A 19,873-nucleotide genomic window follows, 5' to 3' on the forward strand; every position below is an offset into this window, starting at 1 on the left:
GGTAGGGCAGTGTGAGCAGAACCAGCGGTGTCATTTGACTTAATAAATGAGGATCGGATGTCGTCAACCTTCTTTTCAAAATGGTTGACGAAGTCATCCACAGAGAGGGAGTAGGGAGGGGCTCCATGTATTCAAGAGTGGTTACATTTCTGTTGTCCCATCCCTCAGCTTTATGAAAATGAGCTGGCATTTAGTGGCTTTAATTGTTTTATGATTTCAATTCTGCTCCAGAGTACATATTTAAACCTCATTTGTGTAAGCCTATTCCAGTACTCATTGTTAATGATGCTGTTCAAGTACTGTAAACTAGAATGGCTCACCAGAACCGAGCTCTCGCCTAGGTCCCCCAGTACACCCCTGCCACCATGCACCACAATGCTGGCCTTAGGAGAGTAAGCAGCCATCTTTGCCCAGTTAAATAGAGATTTCTGTAGAGTACACCAGTCTAACCCCTCAGGCAATGGACTTGAACATGCAGAGCTACATTAAATGCAGCTTACTTTAGCATTTACAACACAAGCTGTGAAATAACTTTGCTTACTCAGGCAAGCATAATAGTGCTGAAGATGTAATAGCATTGAGGAGTCCAATCAATATCTAACCAATGGAAACAATATGGTTTTCTTGGAGAATTCAGCTCAAGCGTAACTGGGAAGATGATAACGGACACAAAATGTACACCTGCTCATTGCCCTCTGCTGGAGAATGGCTTATGTTGCTGTAAACACTCTCACAATACGTGGTCAGCCTAGTGTGTACCTGTCTGTTTTAAATCTCACAGTGTCTATACTGCAAGGACACAAGCCCAACATTTTCCAGTGGTTTTAGCTTTGCAGTGTAGAACAACTGTGATTTTATTTTAAATTATATAATGCCAGGGCCAAATACTTGCTAGAGACTAACATTTTAAATGATCCAAATTACTTTAGGGCAAGCATTACTCTGAAAATATCACAAGTCTTAATCACTTTTAGACTTACTGTATTGTGTCATAGTTACTGCTGTATTAAAGCAGTGTTTACCAGGGTGGACTCTACTAGGCTACACATGAAAGAGAAGGCATGTCATGAGTCATCTGAGACGGACAGCCAATGAGGGTTTGGGATTATTCAGCAGGCAAGGGTTTTAAATGAATGGCATGCCATTATGCAGGGCCGACCCGGCCCATTGGCCGAATAGGCTCCCGAGTGGCGCAGTGGTCCAAGGCACTGCATCTCAGTGCTTGAGGTGTCACTACAGACCCCCTGGTTCGATTCCAGGCTGTATCACAACCGGACGTGATTGGGAGTCCCATAGGGCGGGTCACAATTGGCCCAGCGTCGTCCGGGCTTGGCCGGTGTAGGCCGTCATTGTAAATAAGATTTTGTTCTTAACTGACTTGCCTAGTTAAATAAAAAAAATAAACTGTATATGAGAGGACTTCAGACTCAAAAGATAAACTTGAAAACTCCTTTAGCAAACAGACACATTTTTTACCAATCTTCTTGTAAAAAAAAAAACAGAGTTGACCCTTTGAAAGGTAGCACTGTTACAAACCAAGTTGTGAAATTGGACATTTGAAAAACATCCCTCATCGGACATTTGAAAAACATCCCTCCCTGACATTTCTATAGGTTTCCTGCTGTACGTCCATGTTAGAATGAAGCTGTTCAACACAATTGATAATGGAAAGCATCTAGACACTTTCCATAATCTTTTAGCTGTAGAGTAATGCTTTAATCAATGGTGTGTTCCTCTCATGATGCCCTGTCTGTGTGCTGACCTCGCAAACAGTGTTCTGACTTCAGTGACTGATCAGTGACAGTGACATCTAACCTAGAAGACCACCCTTGTTCTCTATATTGACAAAGTCTGCCGTGATGGACCTTGATTTAAGCATAGCCTGTTCTCAATGTCACTTCCTTTCTAAATTAAAGTATGTTAGGTGGTTTATTAAAATGGTCAAGCTACACAACGTCAATCTCCAGGGATGTGGAGTGGGTAAAGAGAGATGGAGAGGGAAAAGGAAAGGGAGCGAAAGAAGAGGGAGAGAGGGGGAAAGGGTGAGGGTGCGGGTGAGGGAAAATTCTCATTTGATGTGCTGAAAATCATTGATGATAGGCTCCTTGAAGTCTGCTCAATTCCCTGACACTTAAGAGAGATGGCCAACAGCAGAATGCCAAGTGAAAGCGAGGCTCATCATGAAAAGCTGAATTGCACTGATGTCCTAATTTGGATTGCCAGTTGATATACTGCAGAATACTGTGGAATATGAGGATGAACATCAATTCATTTTCTTGAAATATAAAAAGGAATAGCAAACAACATAGTATTAAAATAGTTAAGATAGTATTACAGTAGTATACTGTAGCACCAATGATGCTAAGAGTTAGCAGCTAACATTAATCTCCCCTTAATGTTATAGTCTTACAAGACAAATATATACTGTACATATTTGCAAGTTTGACAAAAACAACCTAACCATACTTTTTCTCCAAATGAGACATCTGAAAATATAATCAAGCTGCGTCACAATAAAGGCAGGGAAGAAAACAGTCCTAAAATGGTTACATTTACAATCTGAGACATTAGGGGCTTAACTTCCCAGAAATGTGCCATCTATATGCAAATCATAAAGTGACACTGAGATCATTTTGCTTAGATAGATTGTTTTGGATATGCTGCTAAAGCCACTGACTTTCTGCCTCAAACTGAAGAAAAATATATTAGATAGAGATCCTGTAGTGTAGAGTCACCTTGACGCTGTCAAAATAATGTCTCTGTTACTTAGTCACATCTTGCCAAGCAAGTTTAAGCAGAACTCTAATCACTGTGGAAGTTGTGGAACGATGCTGAATAATTAATGCATATTGCGTAATCAAGCAGCATTGACAAAGACATGTTGGTACTTATGGTACTACTAATTACAGTAGTATTACATTCACAAGACTGACAAGAGCATCAGATGCACTCTCGATCATCTAATTTACTGTAAATCCAGAAAATGCAAGCATGTGGCTAAACAAAGAGTGCCACGTTCAAGGCTACCAAGGACTGAGAATGGATTCAATGAAATCAAGAAAGCATGGGCCTAAAGAAAAATAACCAAATTACATCTAAGGTCATACTGTACACATTTGGCTTAGATAAGGGAATTAAGTGACCTCTTATAAGTTCAGGCAGTTCAACTTTCTTTAAAACTTTTATCGCAACTGCAGCAGATCTTGAAAAGAGGAAATGTTGACAGGAACAAATCTCTCATTTACTGTAGAAGTCATCATCACAAGTTCCTGGTATTGATGAAATGTCAATCACAGTCTCCTCACCCACTGTGGAGATTATTGTGCAGAATAACATGATCAACAACATCTCTACAACTAATTTCCTGAAGTCATATACCTTCCCCTCAAACCATCTACAATAGCCTTAGCCCATCTCTCTATTCAATGATATATTTGTCATTTAGCTTTTGGACACACACATATTATTTCTGGTTAAACCCCTGGGCAGAATCCAATGATTATCATTATATATAAAAATGCCATTCCCTTTAAATGGAAAGATCCAATGATATGAGATCATATAATTTTATTATCTTGGTTACTGTGTGCGATGTGGGAGTGATAATCTAGTCAAAATGCAAGATGCTTATGAAATGCTCTGTCATCTTTCTCTCATCTGGTATTATAATATCCTCCATCAAACGGTTGCTTATGCGAGACAATTAACGATAAATGAACCATTTCAATTTTTAAAGAGAGCTTTTTGTGCGTGTTTTGTTTTGTTAGAAAATATGTTATCTTTCGCTAAAGTTCAAAATTATCATTGAATTATTCAACATTTGCAGTTCAAAGCACTGACTGCTGTGTTGGGTTTTCTCAAAACCAATTAAAACTTGGGTCTATTGTTCTAACGCAGAAACTGTCAACTCGAAGGATGAAAGAGACCACTTCAATCATTTGTAATTACTTGTAAGTGTGACAGCACATGGCAAAGGTAGGTCAATTTTAACGCTTTGTCCATATCTGCTGCTGTCAATGGTAACTGGAACTGGAAATATTTGGTCTGTCAGGATATTTGCACTACCAGTCCGATATATAAAGTACATAGGAATATACAGTATCTGAACCTCTATAATAATATGTACAAGTAAACACACCATCAATTCCAAATGCAGATACTCCAGGCACTGTCCTGTGGTTGCACTGTAGCATTTGTTTGTTTGTGTTGCTGCAAAATAAATTGAGGACATTTACGTTTTCTGAATCTGAATCAGATAGCCTACAGTACATTTAACTGGATCATGACTTAAAAATACAGTAACTTATACCTACAACCACCACAACCAACCATATTGTTTCTATTCAATATATGAGGGACTGTGAGGGAATAATAATGTGCTCTCTGTTTGAGGTGAAGAGGTGCCTAATTACATGTCATCCCAGGTTTTTTTAAAAACATGCCATAGCTGACTGGGTAGGCCATCAGTTATTGCATCCTAGCCGTGTGTACACAGAGGTATGGATGACACGTCAGCACGTACCATCTCTCTCTCCTGGCTCTATTTGAACAAACCTAATGCAATGGTAAATCTTAGTGCTGGCGGTAGTGTTATAGGTTCGGGGGGGGGGGTGTCAGAAATATTTTCATTAGATGAATTATGTTCACAGTATCTGACAGTGGCGCGAAAGGGCTGGGTTTTGATGAATTAATAAGTTGTGGGTTTGTCAAGGCTTGGCCCCTCACTGGCCAATCAGAATGTGCTCCATGGCTAAATATGCGGTTGCTTCAAGTTATGTATTTACGATCTTTTATGCATTGCATGGTCATCAACTCCAATTTGAATGTTAGTCCGTCATAGCCTAGTTCGTTAAATAGCCTGCCCCATATTTGCTAAAAATGTTGAACATGTTTGCAGTCCACATTGTTCTAATTGCATTGCTTGAAAATGGAAATACATTGTGCAACATAGCCTATAGCATTCACAGTGATATAAGGGATATGCCTACTGCAAATTGTAGTCTGGATATGGACATGCCAAACGTAATCAATAAGCAAGATTAAATTCACTAGGCTATTAATAAGGCCTTAAAAGACAATGTATATTTCTAATCAAATTCAATTAAAAACAAAACAATAACTTGTTTTGAATAGGCTATGTCTAAATACAGTTACAGGCAACATAATTGCTCCCCGTTGGCATATAGTAAAGACAAGGCAACTTAGACTATGGATGGTTTTACACACATCCACACAGTTTTATGCACATCCAAACTTTTGCTGGATACAGATCCAATGTTAAGAGAAAGGCTGAATGTGCTGCTCGCAAATGTAATGTTTTATAACATCATGGAACCATCTTACAGATCATATTCACACTTTTCCAGAAATAGCAGACGAAATGTCATTGCATTCGAGCCATGTACGTTCTCACCATAAACCCATGGACGGTGAATCTTTCAAATAAGTTTGTTTTTTAATCAAATAAAAAAAATGTCAACCAACAACAACATTTCTAAATAGGATAGAGTCAGAAGCATGATATCTTAAATCGCTTCTCTCGTTCCATGGCACTGCGTGCACAGGTAGGCCTAAATGTCTTTACACATAACATTCACACTACAAAATACTAGGCTCCTGTCAATTGTATCGTTGCCTACAGTGAGGGGGAAAAAGTATTTGATCCCCTGCTGATTTTGTACGTTTGCCCACTGACAAAGAAATGATCAGTCTATAATTTTAATGGTAGGTTTATTTGAACAGTGAGAGACAGAATAACAACAACAAAATCCAGAAAAACGCATGTCAAAAATGTTATAAATTGAATTAGCATAAGTATTTGACCCCTCTGCAAAACATGACTTAGTACTTGGTGGCAAAACCCTTGTTGGCAATCACAGAGGTCAGACGTTTCTTGTAGTTGGCCACCAGGTTTGCACACATCTCAGGAGGGATTTTGTCCCACTCCTCTTTGCAGATCTTCTCCAAGTCATTAAGGTTTCGAGGCTGACGTTTGGCAACTCGAACCTTCAGCTCCCTCCACAGATTTTCTATGGGATTAAGGTCTGGAGACTGGCTAGGCCACTCCAGGACCTTAATGTGCTTCTTCTTGAGCCCCTCCTTTGTTGCCTTGGCCATGTGTTTTGGGTCATTGTCATGCTGGAATACCCATCCACGACCCATTTTTTATGCCCTGGCTGAGGGAAGGAGGTTCTCACCCAAGATTTGACGGTATATGGCCCCGTCCATCGTCCCTTTGATGCGGTGAAGTTGTCCTGTCCCCTTAGCAGAAAAACACCCCCAAAGCATAATGTTTCCACCTCCATGTTTGATGGTGGGGATGGTGTTCTTGGGGTCATAGGCAGCACTCCTCCTCCTCCAAACACAGCGAGTTGAGTTGATGCCAAAGAGCTCAATTTTGGTCTCATCTGACCACAACACTTTCACCTAGTTCTCATCTGAATCATTAAGATGTTCATTGGCAAACTTCAGACGGGCCTGCATATGTGCTTTCTTGAGCAGGGGGAACTTGCGGGCGCTGCAGGATTTCAGTCCTTCACGGCGTAGTGTGTTACCAATTGTTTTCTTGGTGACTATGGTCCCAGCTGCCTTGAGATCATTGACAAGATCCTCCCGTGTAGTTCTGGGCTGATTCCTCAACGTTCTCATGATCATTGCAACTCCACGAGGTGAGATCTTGCATGGAGCCCCAGGCCGAGGGAGATTGACAGTTATTTTGTGTTTCTTCTATTTGCGAATAATCGCACCAACTGTTGTCAACTTCTCACCAAGCTGCTTGGCGATGGTCTTGTAGCCCATTCCAGCCTTGTGTAGGTCTACAATCTTGTCCCTGACATCCTTGGAGAGCTCTTTGGTCTTGGCCATGGTGGAGAGTTTGGAATCTGATTGATTGATTGCTTCTGTGGACAGGTGTCTTTTATACAGGTAACAAGCTGAGATTAGGAGCACTCCCTTTAAGAGTGTGCTCCTAATCTCAGCTCGTTACCTGTATAAAAGACACCCGGGAGCCAGAAATCTTTCTGATTGAGAGGGGGTCAAATACTTATTTCCCTCATTAAAATGCTAATCAATTTATAACATTTTTAACATGCGTTTTTCTGGATTTTGTTGTTGTTATTCTGTCTCTCACTGTTCAAATAAACCTACCATTAAAATTATAGACTGATCATTTATTTGTCAGTGGGCAAACGTACAAAATCAGCAGGGGATCAAATACTTATTTCCCTCACTGTATGTGCGAGGCATTATTGGAGGACTGAATACAATAGTTTGGAGGAGCATGTCTTTGGTAAACAGATGAGGGGCACTCTTTGAAAATGGGGATGGATAGCCTACTTGAACAAGCGAATAATGATTCAAAATTCAGAAGGCACTCGCACATCTGAGCCATCTTTGTTGCAGGTGCATGGTAACAGTTAAATAAGATGAGAAAAAAGAAGAAACCCGCACACTGCTCTTGTTAGTATCACTGCTCTTTATTAAGCTTTACGTATCGGCCTCAAGGCCTTCTTCAGAGCTTTGACGAAGGCAAGAGCAGTGTGCGGGTTTCTTCTTTTTTTCTCAATTGTGAATAATGAAAAAGCATTCCCATTAGCGCTGCATTAAATTGTCACTTTTGTGCTTGTTTTTAAGGACACACCTCAAATATTGCCACCCCTCCCACCTCAGTGCAAGCAAGCTGATGTTAGACAGGTAAATTGCCGAACCTGGCATTAGGGCTGGAAAATGCCAGTGCGCCAGTTTTTACATGACGAAATTGCAACTAACGTGTGCTTGACACTTGCGCCTCAGCACCAGCTGAAAATAAAGCCCTCCATCTCTCTCTCTTCCTCTCTCTCATCAGAAAAAAAGTGCTGCCATGTAAATGTCAATGCTATATGTCCCCATGATCATATAAGGTAATCTAGAGCCACAGATGACGCATAAGGAAAGAGACAAAACAGATATCACCCAGAGAACTATTTCATATCATGTAGGATCATTTTAGTAATTCAAGTTGGAAATAAGAAAATGAATGTATGTAAAGACAAATCATTTTATCATTTACAGTTGGCTACTTTAGTAGAGCAGATTCCTTGGTGCCAATGAATCTACCCAACTATATAATCAGAGTTCATTTCAACCCACCTCTTCTCTCTCATTTCAGGACTTCATTCAGAAGTGGTATATAAAGACCAGTGGATCCTGAGTGGGTCTATCATTGGTAAGGGAGGCATAAAAAAGAGAAAGTACTTTGGAACTACTTGTCACGATCGTCGACAGATGAAGCGGACCAAGGCACAGCGTGATAAGCGTACATTCTTTATTTGTGTACACAACACGAACCAAAACAATAAACAAACGATACGTGAAGTCCTAGGTTACAACACAAACCTTTCGGAACAAGATCCCACAAAATACTAGTGCCAAACAGGCTGCCTAAGTATGGTCCCCAATCAGAGACAACGAGCTACAGCTGTCTCTGATTGGGAACCACCCTGGCCAACATAGATATAAACGATCTAGAACAAAAGCATAGAAAATTTAACAGAAACTCCACACCCTGGCTCAACATTTAAGAGTTCCCCGAGCCAGGGCGTGACACTACTGAAATGTTGAATTACAGAAAATATAATAAAATACAATTGAAATAATTACTTGAAATAGTCATTACTCAAAATTGCTATTTCATTTAAATGAGAGATATGTCAATATTTGTCTCCACCTGGTTAGTGCCATTTGAAAAAGCCACTGTCCATTTCAATAAGTAATTATGTATAACCTTGTTCAATCTGCCCTTGAATTAATTAATAAAGTTGCATTTAAGTCCCTCTTTTGTCCCAAAAGGTTTGTGTGGGGCTTCATATTGTCTCATGCCAAGCATAAAATTAATTAAATTGGATTTTAAAACTCTTAAAAGTCTATTTGAAATTAATCTAAATCAACATGTAGCCCATATTACCATTAAACAGTTCCTTCAGGATATTGAGTTGAGCTGTCTCTCAGCCATTTCCACCATTTGCTACTTGCCAGTAATCTTTGATATACAAATAACATAACAGGTATTCTTGGAATTGATACGGGCTGCCATGGGCTGAACTCACATCTACATTATATTACTGTAGTCTCTCATACTGTGCAGTACCCACTGTCACTAACAGGAACTGAGGGTTAAGAGCCTATTCACAATTTCATTATTTTTCTGTTCTCAAGCACAGAGATCCAAGTAAAGCCCATTATATTTCACGTGGACTATGGTGGAGGTAATATACCCAGATAGCATCTCTGAAGATTGCATGTTATGTACATGCAAATGTTCCACAGCTGAAGAACATTCCACCTTCTGGTTAGCTCCATAAGCCTGTTAACATCCTAGAACATCCTATCATCATTCTAGCATCCTAGAAAGCCTCAAAGTTCCAAGGTAAACAATCAGCTATACACCTAGCATTAGTGGAAAACATGAAAACGCAAGTTTCACATTTACTGTACTGTACCTACAGGACTATTAGTAAGATCGGGATTCAAATCTTACCTGCTCTTTATTGTTTGTTTGCTGTTTTAAAGTTACACTTGAGAGTTTAACACTAGAAGCGCAGATGCAGTCCTTTTGACTGCATATGAATTTAAAATAGAAATATCTCTGCAATTTTTTAAGTCATGCAGCCCTCCATCCTTGACTTTTCCTAAAAAGTCTATTTAACAGAAATATGTTGTTAGAATTTCAATATCACAAACAGAATTTGTGTTATATGCAGTTTGAAGAGGACAGAGCAGATTCTGAGTTTTCCAAAACACTTACCTTTGCCAAATAACGCAAAGAAATTGAAGATATGAGCTCTATTTCAAAATATAACTTTTCCACGAATAACCGCTGTTCCTTTGTGCTCCACATGAGCACAGAGCAGCAGATCGCCTACAGTAAAATAAACTAATGACAATACTATTGTGTTCCTTGAAATATATATTTTTTCTTATTCTTATATTACCCAAGACCTTCATAAACACAACCAAAGGATTATTTTCCCAATAGCATATATTAAATGTATTTATTAGACTGTTAGAATGTTGCAGTAAAAATGTTTGCTAATTGACGTGGTAAGGGGCATAGCGAGGCCTGGCAGTTTAAGTGTTAAAAAGGGATCTTGTTCTTAGAAAATGTAAATCTACTGTATAATACACTTAGAAAAAAATGAGTTCCAAAAGGGTTCTTTGGCTGTCCCCATAGGATAACTCTTTTTGGTTCCAGATAGAACCATTTTTGGTTCCAAGTAGAACCCTTTTTGGTTCCAGGTAGAACTCTTTTGCGTTCCATGTAGAACCCTCTGTGGAAAGGGTTCTACATGGAACTCAAAAGGGTTATACCTGGAACCAAAAATGGTTATTCAAAGGAACCTTTTTTTATAATCCACTCTGCTTTCTTTTATTTTCCAAGATTTCATGCCCACACACTAATCAGCCACACATCACAAGAGCGGTGCTAAATTACAGGCGCTGCTCAGTTTGAGCTTTCAAGACAAAAATAAACATTAAAGATGAGCCTCTGTACGCTGGTCTCACTGTGAGATAGAGTACATTAATCAACCCAGTGATTATCAAGCACATTTTTCTTGCAGAAAAACTTTTCTAGTTCTGTCCTCCTTCCATTATGCTGTTCATTATGTTTACAAGACTGCCAGCACTTTAAAGAGCAAACATTATTAATCTTGCCCATTGTTATCAGACACTGCTTTTGAAACTTATAGCAAAAGTCTACTTTTTGTTCTCCCTCCCTGAACTCATTTCATAAAGTACATCAGTCAGGGTTAATGGCTTTTGTAAAGTCTGAGTCCTTCGGAAAGCTGAAAACGACAACCTAATGGGCTTTATTGGCCTTTAATTCACATAGATGTCTGTCCAGAAATAAGGAAGCACATACCCGACTACGATGGTTTGAGAAGATGTCATTTTTGAGAACTCAACTGAGACTCTAGTCCTTGAGCTTTCGACAATGTCTTAAAGTATTTGTCCATTGTTCCATATTTTTTATGAAATATTACCTAAAATGTATTACACTATGAATGAAATAGATGTCCCTCCAAAACATTATAATTAATTATGTTAAAAAGCAGCTTTTCTCTGTACCCCTGCTTGGTCGGTTAGAAAACAACAGAGTGGTTTGGGTGTGTACTGGTAAAATAAAAATAAAAAAAGAACTGATTTGACAGCTTAGCCAATGAGACGTGCATACCCTTGGTTATTCAAATTAGCTCCCACGTGGGGGCACTGGGGCAGACTGCCCGAGACCGGCTGCACCAAGTCAAATAGTAAGGATGGATTCAGGATTTGGAAACGCACAATGGAACTACTAGGGCCCTTTACTATAACAGCAATAAATGCAGAGTGATTATTTCACAAGCGTGAGTCGTTTCTGTCCTTTGGTTTGTCACTATTCGTGAAGCCAGCTAACTAGCTACTGCTTCCACCTATATCAGTCAACAACAGTTAACTGCTTCTAAACAGCCAGCAGGCCAACTCTTACAAACCGCATCATTTGAAATAGAAGTGACTGGCGAGAAAATTGTTGCATATGCTTTGTCCTTTTTCTGATACCAGCTGTGGATTGCTTAGCTTGCTCCTGAGCCTGTGTCTCCCCTAGTCTCAAGAAGGATCCTAAGCACATTAGGCGACACTTGTGGGGGTCGTAGAGCAAATGGAGACCACCATCGTGGGAGTGGGAGTGGTAGTTAATAGTTTTATAGGTCAAACCGTTCAGACGCTACAGACGTTTTCGTGAGAAGACCGATTTTTGGGATGTCTCATGGTCTGACAAACACCGCTTTAGCTCTGTCACCTTTTAACGCAGATATCTCTAGCTTAAACTGGAATTTTTTATTATGTTACTTAGATTGACTCTAGTGGGTTAAGTACCTTACTGTGATTGTTTTCAATTAAAATGGTCAAAAAGAAACAAAAATAGCTTCTTAACAAAGAGCAATATCTCAAGCAACAATCTGGGAGTGGTCTGACTTGGGAGCGGAAAACTGAAAACTAGCTGTTATTGGCAGAGAGGTTTGGAACTCTCTGTCTTTAACTAATTTACCGCCTAGTGACATCACCAAGCAGGCCAAAACTCCATCCCACCAAAACAGGCTGAAATTTCAGGCAGGCTTTTCAAACAACTCTTATACTGAAAGGGCATTATCATAATTTTCACAATTTCACAGTATTATTCCAACCTCATAGTGTGGAAATACATATAAAACACAGGAAAATCTTTGACTGCACTGGGCCTTTAAGTGTATTTTCAACATGTGCAAAGTTTAGGAATACAGTTGAAGTCAGTCACTGATAGAGGCATGGTGGTGTCGCAGAAATCTCAAAATGCTGTAAACCATAGAGGTTGTGAGTTCAAATCCTAGGTAAGGACATGTTGAATAATAATTACTGAATAAATAAACACAAAATCTAATGTATGTCAAAGTGAAAAATAAAAAATAAAATGTGTATAAAATAGAGTAAGTTGAAAACTAAGCTGTGAATAGATCAGTGGTTCGCCTTGATGGGCTTGGCAATAGTAACAAGGGGTGATGTGTAATGAAGCTAGGATGGCCATGCCCTGGGTAGAAAATTGTGTGCAGGGCTTCTACAGGAAAATGTGATAATTTTTTTAAAGCTGCTGGACCAATCACATACGGGCCTGTCTCGTCCAAAGAGGATGATGTCATTATTCAAGCAAATTTAATTATCTTTATTTATTTTTTTACAGTTTGTTTAAAAAACACGTTTGAGTTGGGGATTTACTCAGTGTTTTTTCTCTAATGTATGATTTGGCCAACAATATTATTTGGGTATGAGCAAACAGTATATATATATATATTTTTATGTTTCACTGGAGGGGGTGTTGTGTTAGGTTGTGTTATGTGAGACAAGTGTAACACCTACTGGTACTTAGCAGTACTACTGGAGGGGATGCTGATGCGATGCAGCACACTTGCAGTCGTTTTAGCTTGTGTCGCATGTTGGGGATATTATTGTGCAATTTAGAGTTTTCTGTAGAAGAGAGGAGGCTGGCAAATACAGAATAAAATATTATGCACTGCACACCTTTTCATCAGAATACAGGAAGTTGTTGGGTCAATATTGCTGTTGCCTCATCAAAACCAACTAAATGTAGTTATGACAACTACATTGAAACATTATACAAATGAATGTTCTTGGAACGTTCATTTCTCGTCACGCTGACTGATCCAAGAGTCATTTTTTTATATTGCCATCATTGTAAAGCAAGCCATGACAAGAACTTAGTGAGTGCATCATGGAAAAAGTTGTCACAAAAAGATCTAACTCTGTTAATGGGCAATGTGTCAACATGAAATATCCCACTATCGTCACAACAGGACATGGTAAGTACCTTGACCTCCAAAAAACGGATGCATAGGACACTCATTGAGCCACCAGCTGTCTCTCACTAGCCACCTTCTTCAAACAAACACCTCCTATGCTCTTTAGCATGGCTGAATCAGCAGCAGGTTGGCCATACACAGGCCAACAATCCCTGGAATCCTCTGTACATCTCAGACACAGGTCACATCAGTTATGTCCAATTCACCGGCCCTCTGCTTGGACCACTAATGTCACTTAGTAAGACAAACATGCCTAACGAGGCAAACAATTGGATTGCCACTTATCATTTGATTTCATTGAGTGACTTCTCTTTTCCGCTGACACTGGAAAAGACCACAGGCCCTTGTTCCGAGGCCCGTCTGCTCCAGGGGTATAAATGGGGGGAGGACCTGGTGTTCTGCCTCAACTAATTCTTCCCTTAGAACTTTTGCTACTCTTCTACAGAGCTTCTTCTTCACCATCACCAACTCCATAGGTAAGAGCTTGGGGGTCTATGTGTTTCTCTGAAGGATTGGGAACACAGTAGGGTTAGCGTGGTAGATCTTGGGGATGTAGATGTTTTTGTTGAACAAATGTATTTCTATGTACTATGTACTTTACTTCATCTAGTACCCAATAACAGTAGTTTTGTTGATGTAGGGATATGGTTTATTTTAGAACATACTAAATGACAATATTACCACAGGATATGGGTCGTCAGCATTACACAAAATGAGTAATATCAATCCTAGAACTAGAATAGAGATTTTTCTCATATATTGCATGAAGCTCCCATAGTGTACTGTAAGCAGTGTGAACATCAAATCAAATCAAAGTGTATTTGTCACATACACATGTTTAGTAGATGTTATTTCAGGTATAGAGGAATGCTTGTGTTCCTAGCTTCAACAGTGCAGTATATCTAACAATTCACAACAATACACACAACCTAAAAGTAAAAGAATGGAATTAAGGAATATATAAATATTAGAAATATTAGGATGAGCAGTGTCGGAGTGGCATAGACTAAAATACAGTAGAATAGAATACAGTATATACATATGAGATGAGTAAAGCAAAAATGTGTCAACATTATTAGTGACTAGTGTTTCATTATTAAAGTGGCCAGTGGTTTCAAGTCTATGTATATAGGGCAGCAGCCTCTAAGGTGCAGGGTTACATAACCGGGTGGAAGCCGCCTAGTGATGGCTATTTAACAGTCTGACGGCCTTGAGATTGAAGTTGTTTTTCAGTCTCTCGGTCCCAGCTTTGATGTACCTGTACTGACCTCGCCTTCTGGATGATAGCGGGGTGAACAGGCAGTGGTTCGGGTGGTTGTTGTCCTTGATGATCTTTTTGGCCTTCCTGTGACATCGGGTGCTTTAGGTGTCCTGGAGAGCAGGTAGTTTGCCTCCGGTGATGCATTGGGCAGACCGCACCACCCTCTGGAGAGCCCTGCGGTTGCGGGCGGTGCAGTTGCCGTACCAGTCGGTGATACAGCCCGACAGGATGCGCTCAATTGTGCATCTGTAAAAGTTTGTGAGGGTTTTAGGTGCCAAGCAAAATTTATTTAGCCTCCTGAGGTTGAAAAGGCGCTGTTGCGCCTTCTTCACCACACTGTCTGTGTGGGTGGACGATTTCAGATCGTCAGTGATGTGTACGCAGAGGAACTTGAAGCTATCCACCTGCGGCCCCGTCGATGTGAATAGGGGCGTGCTCCCTCTGCTGTTTCCTGAAGTCCACGATCAGCTCCTTTGTTTTGTCGACATTGAGGGAGAGGTTATTTTCCTGGCACCACACTCCCAGGGCCTTCACCTCCTACCTATTTCATTGTGTTTCCCTCCTCCAGCCCACCATCACCATGGCCTTCTGGCTCCAAGTTGCGTCTCTGCTGGTGCTGCTGGCCCTCTCCCCCGGGGCAGACGCTGCAGCTGCCCAGCACCTGTGTGGCTCTCACCTGGTGGACGCCCTCTATCTGGTGTGTGGAGAGAAAGGATTCTTTTACAACCCAAAGAGAGATGTGGATCCCCTTATAGGTAAGACACCTCTAGCACTGTCTGAATTCAAAGACTTCATAGCTGCTCGACTACTCAACTTGATCTAAGACCACAAGCTACAGTTGAAGTCAGAAGTTTACAAAAATCTTAGCCAAATACATTTAAACTCAGTTTTTCACAATTCCTGACATTTAATCCTAATACAAAATTCCCTGTCTTAGGTCAGTTAGGATCACCACTTTATTTTAAGAATGTGAAATGTCAGAATAATAGTAGAGAGAATGATTTATTTCAGCTTTTATTTCTTTCATCACATTCCCAGTGGGTCAGACGTTTACATACGCTCAATTAGTATTTGGTAGCATTGCCTTTAAATTGTTTAACTTGGGTCAAATGTTTCGGGTAGTCTTCCACAATGTTCCCACAATAAGTTGGGTGAATTTTGGCCCATTCTTCCTGACAGAGCTGGTGTAACTGAGTCAGGTTTGTAGGCCTCCTTGCTCGCACATGCTTTTTCAGTTCTGCCCACAAATGTTCAATAGGATTGAGGTCAGGGCTTTGTGATGGCCACTCCAATACCTTGACTTTGTTGTCCTTAAGCCATTTTGCCACAACTTTGGAAGTATGCTTGGGGTCACTGTCCATTTGGAAGACCCATTTGCGACCAAACTTTAACTTCCTGACTGATGTCTTGAGATGTTGCTTCAATATATTCACATAATTTTCCTTCCTCATGATGCCATCTATTTTGTGAAATGCACCAGTCCCTCCTACAGCAAAGCACCCCCACAGCATGATGCTGCCACCCCCGTGCTTCATGGTTGGGATGGTGTTCTTCGGCTTGCAAGCCTTCCCATTTTTCCTCCAAACATAACGATGGTCATTATGGCCAAACAGTTCTATTTTTGTTTCATCAGACCAGAGGACATTTCTCCAAAAAGTACAATCTTTATCCCCATGAGCAGTTGCAAACTGTAGTCTGGCTTTTTTTTATGGCGATTTTGGAGCAGTGGCTTCTTCCTTCCTGAGTGGCCTTTTAGGTTATGTGGATATAGGACTCGTTTTTACTGTGGATATAGATCCTTTTGTACCTGTTTCCACTAGCATCGTCACAAGGTCCTTTGCTGTTGTTCTGGGATTGACATGCACTTTTGGCACCAAACTACGTTCATCTCTAGGAGACAGAACGCGTCTCCTTCCTGAGCGGTATGACGGCTACGTGGTCCCATGGTGTTTATACTTGCATACTATTGTTTGTACAGATGAACGTGGTTCCTTCAGGCGTTTGGAAATTGCTCCCAAGGATGAATCAGACTTGTGGAGGTCTAAAAAAAAGAAATTCTGAGGTCTTGGCTGATTTATTTTGATTTTCCCATGATGTCAAGCAAAGAGGCACTGAGTTTGAAGGTAGGCCTTAAAATACATCCACAGGTACACCTCCAATTGACTCAAATGATGTCAATTAGCCTATCAGAAGCTTCTAAATCCATGACATCATGTTCTGGAATTGTCCAAGCTGTTTAAAGGCACAGTCAACTTAGTGTATGTAAAATTCTGTCCCACTGCAATTGTGATGCAGTGAATAATAAGTGAAATAATCTGTCTGTAAACAATTGATGGAAAAATTACTTGTGTTATGCACAAAGTAGATGTCCTAACCAAATTGCCAAAACTATAGTTTGTTAACAAGAAATTTGTGGAGTTGTTGAAAAACGAGTTTTAATGACTCCAACCTAAGTGTATGTAAACTTCTGACTTCAACTGTCCTTTCCTGTTTTTATGTGTGTAGAAATGACATTTAGGAAACTCATGGTCACTATGAAGAACAATGTTGTGGAACAATGTAGAACCTAAAAATATTTAAATGAATGTGAAGGCAATGATGAAACACAGGAAAAGGCATGTACAGTAGTCCATACAACATACGCTGGTTTATGTTGTGATATAGCACTCACTCAATATATCTTTCTCCTCCTGCAGGGTTCCTCTCTCCAAAATCGGTCCAGGAGAACGAAGAGTACCCCTTCAAAGACGAGATGGAGATGATGGTAAAGCGAGGTATTGTAGAGCAGTGCTGTCACAAGCCCTGCAACATCTTCGACCTGCAGAACTACTGCAACTGAGGCCTGTCGCACTGCTTAGCCTGCTTTCACCAACTGCCACGCTCCAATTCTCAGAGACAGCATTTTGTCTCAAAGATTTGCAAACAAGAAATGCAAACAAGAAATGGTCTAGACATGTTTTATTTTCCCCAGAAAATAAAGTTATATGAAATTAGCAAGGACTTTGAGTTTTCCTTTTTTGAATGGCTACTATGACTTCTGTGCAATTTGTGGTTCTGAGTTTACAAAATCCTGGGTTCAAACCACATTATATTGTAAATGCATATTGTGGTAATGCAGACTTGTTCATGTCATGTCCTCTTAGTATCCTAGATTGTGTTACTATGCAGCTAAGAGCGGCCTTGCACAATGAACATTTTGTTCCACCTTTTTCTCCCGGTATTGCATTCTTTTGATTGTCTACCTTATCATAATCAAAGCCATTTTCTAACTAATATTACAGTGTTTTCAAATCTATTTTTCACTTTGCTAATATCAGTCAGTGTTTTGCAGATAGGCCTATACACAGCTTCATTCACCTTGCTACTGTGCTTGGTTGATTTCACCGTCATGTATAAGCATTTGGTTTATGAAACTTTATTTAGTATTTAGTTTACATGTCTTGCTAATTATTATGCATTTTGCTGTCTTTAAAAAGTCATTAATTACTCACTTCTGAAATCTTAATCACCTGGGCCCAGTTTTTCAAAACGTTTAATCTGGATCAGAATGATTGACAGTTATTTTGTGTTTCTTCCATTTGCGAATAATCGCACCAACTGTTGTCACCTTCTCACCAAGCTGCTTGGCGATGGTCTTGTAGCCCATTCCAGCCTTGTGTGGGTCTACAATCTTGTCCCTGACATCCTTGGAGAGCTCTTTGGTCTTGGCTATGGTGGAGAGTTTGGAATCTGATTGATTGATTGCTTCTGTGGACAGGTGTCTTTTATACAGGTAACAAGCTGAGATTAGGAGCACTCCCTTTAAGAGTGTGCTCCTAATCTCAGCTCGTTACCTGTATAAAAGACACCTGGGAGCCAGAAATCTTTCTGATTGAGAGGGGGTCAAATACTTATTTCCCTCATTAAAATGCAAATCAATTTATAAAATTTTTGACATGCGTTTTTCTGGATTTATTTGTTGTTATTCTGTCTCTCACAGTTCAAATAAACCTACCATAAAAATTATAGACTGATCATGTCTTTGTCAGTGGGCAAACTTACAAAATCAGCAGGGGATCAAATACTTTTTTCCCTCACTGTAAGAGCGTCTGCTAAATGACTAAAAATGTAAAATGTAGATTAAATAATTAAAACCAACATTGATTCTTAAACGATTTACATGTTGTTTCTTTGAAGCTTGCACATGGTTTTAACAGGGTATTACACTCTCCCCCTACCAAAATAGGCATGTCCTCATGACAAGTAAACCAGGGTAAAGAACATAATGTACAAACACAGGAAATGTGTCAATGTTTTCTGTTGCTTAGAGTATCTCAAAGGGAATAAGGAATATTCAGAGTATTACCCAATCCACTTGTACATGAAGGAGACATATCTCACTATAGGAGCAGACACCACATTAGGAACTCCATGTGTGTCATAGGTCAGTAGTGTAGGACCTTTCTTGGTTCTTTGAGATCTTCTTAACTCTGTTTCTGCTTCCTCCCTTTCTTCTGGGTTCTCTTCAACTGGGTCAGATTCCTCAACAAAAGTAATTTGTTTCTGTTGCTTCTTCAGCTTAATTTCTTTCTTCAGCGGACTCTGTTTCATTTTCTTCTCCTGACCACGCCTCAGGTTCTCCAGTCATTACATTCCATGTAATGTCCAAGTTCAAACTGAAAGGTTCTGACGTTTTTTAATCTTCTCTGTCTTGAGATTTGTATTCATCTTCTGAATCAACATCTTTAGATTTCTCTGGATTTTCCACATCCTCTTCAGGTTTTTCTTCTTCACTTGAAGTACAGCCTTCTGACTTGTTCAATTCTACTTAATTTTTCTGATTTTCTTTCTATCTTCTTCTTTGCAGGGTTCTTTGACTCTGTGTTGGATCAACGTCAGCCACAGATTCTATGCACACTTGCTGTGCTAGCAATAACAGGTGATTCCGATGAAGGATTTTGATGGGTCCATCTCCATTTTCTGGCTTCAACCGGAATGCAGTTAAGTTTGGCATTTGACTTTCAACAACATACGGCGTAGAAGCCCAGCCATCTGCCAACTTGTGCTTTCCTTTCAGTCCTAGATTCCGTATTAGGACTCTATCTCAGGCATAAAATGGGAATAGCGAATCTTGAACATTTCCTGTGTTCTCTTTGTTCCATTTTTCCTGCAGTGGTCTCTGCGAGTTTGTATACAGCTTGCAACTCTTTATGTCAGACTTTTCTGATGCACCATCACTTGAGACTCCAAAGCATAGATCTACAGGTAA

General features: G+C 39.9%; 1 protein-coding gene across 1 annotated transcript; it reads left to right on the forward strand.

Moving 5' to 3' along the window:
• Positions 1-13,754: 13,754 nt before the first annotated feature.
• LOC121574459 (insulin) lies at positions 13,755-17,618 on the forward strand. The gene is made up of 3 exons (XM_041887077.1): positions 13,755-13,840; positions 15,194-15,380; positions 17,322-17,618. Exons 2-3 carry the CDS (start codon positions 15,206-15,208, stop codon positions 17,462-17,464), a joined length of 318 nt encoding a protein of 105 aa, XP_041743011.1. The 5' UTR covers positions 13,755-13,840; positions 15,194-15,205; the 3' UTR covers positions 17,465-17,618.
• The last annotated feature ends 2,255 nt before the right edge of the window (positions 17,619-19,873 follow it).

This window comes from Coregonus clupeaformis, chromosome 9 (genome assembly GCF_020615455.1).
Source record: "Coregonus clupeaformis isolate EN_2021a chromosome 9, ASM2061545v1, whole genome shotgun sequence".
NCBI classification, from domain to species: domain Eukaryota; kingdom Metazoa; phylum Chordata; class Actinopteri; order Salmoniformes; family Salmonidae; genus Coregonus; species Coregonus clupeaformis.

Excerpts from the sequence above, each read along its gene's own strand:
- LOC121574459 (XM_041887077.1), top strand. The coding sequence starts at position 15,206 with ATGGCCTTCTGGCTCCAAGTTGCGTCTCTGCTGGTGCTGCTGGCCCTC. Across the intron at positions 15,381-17,321 it reads AGATGTGGATCCCCTTATAG|GGTTCCTCTCTCCAAAATCG; the intron begins GTAAGACACCTC and ends CTCCTCCTGCAG.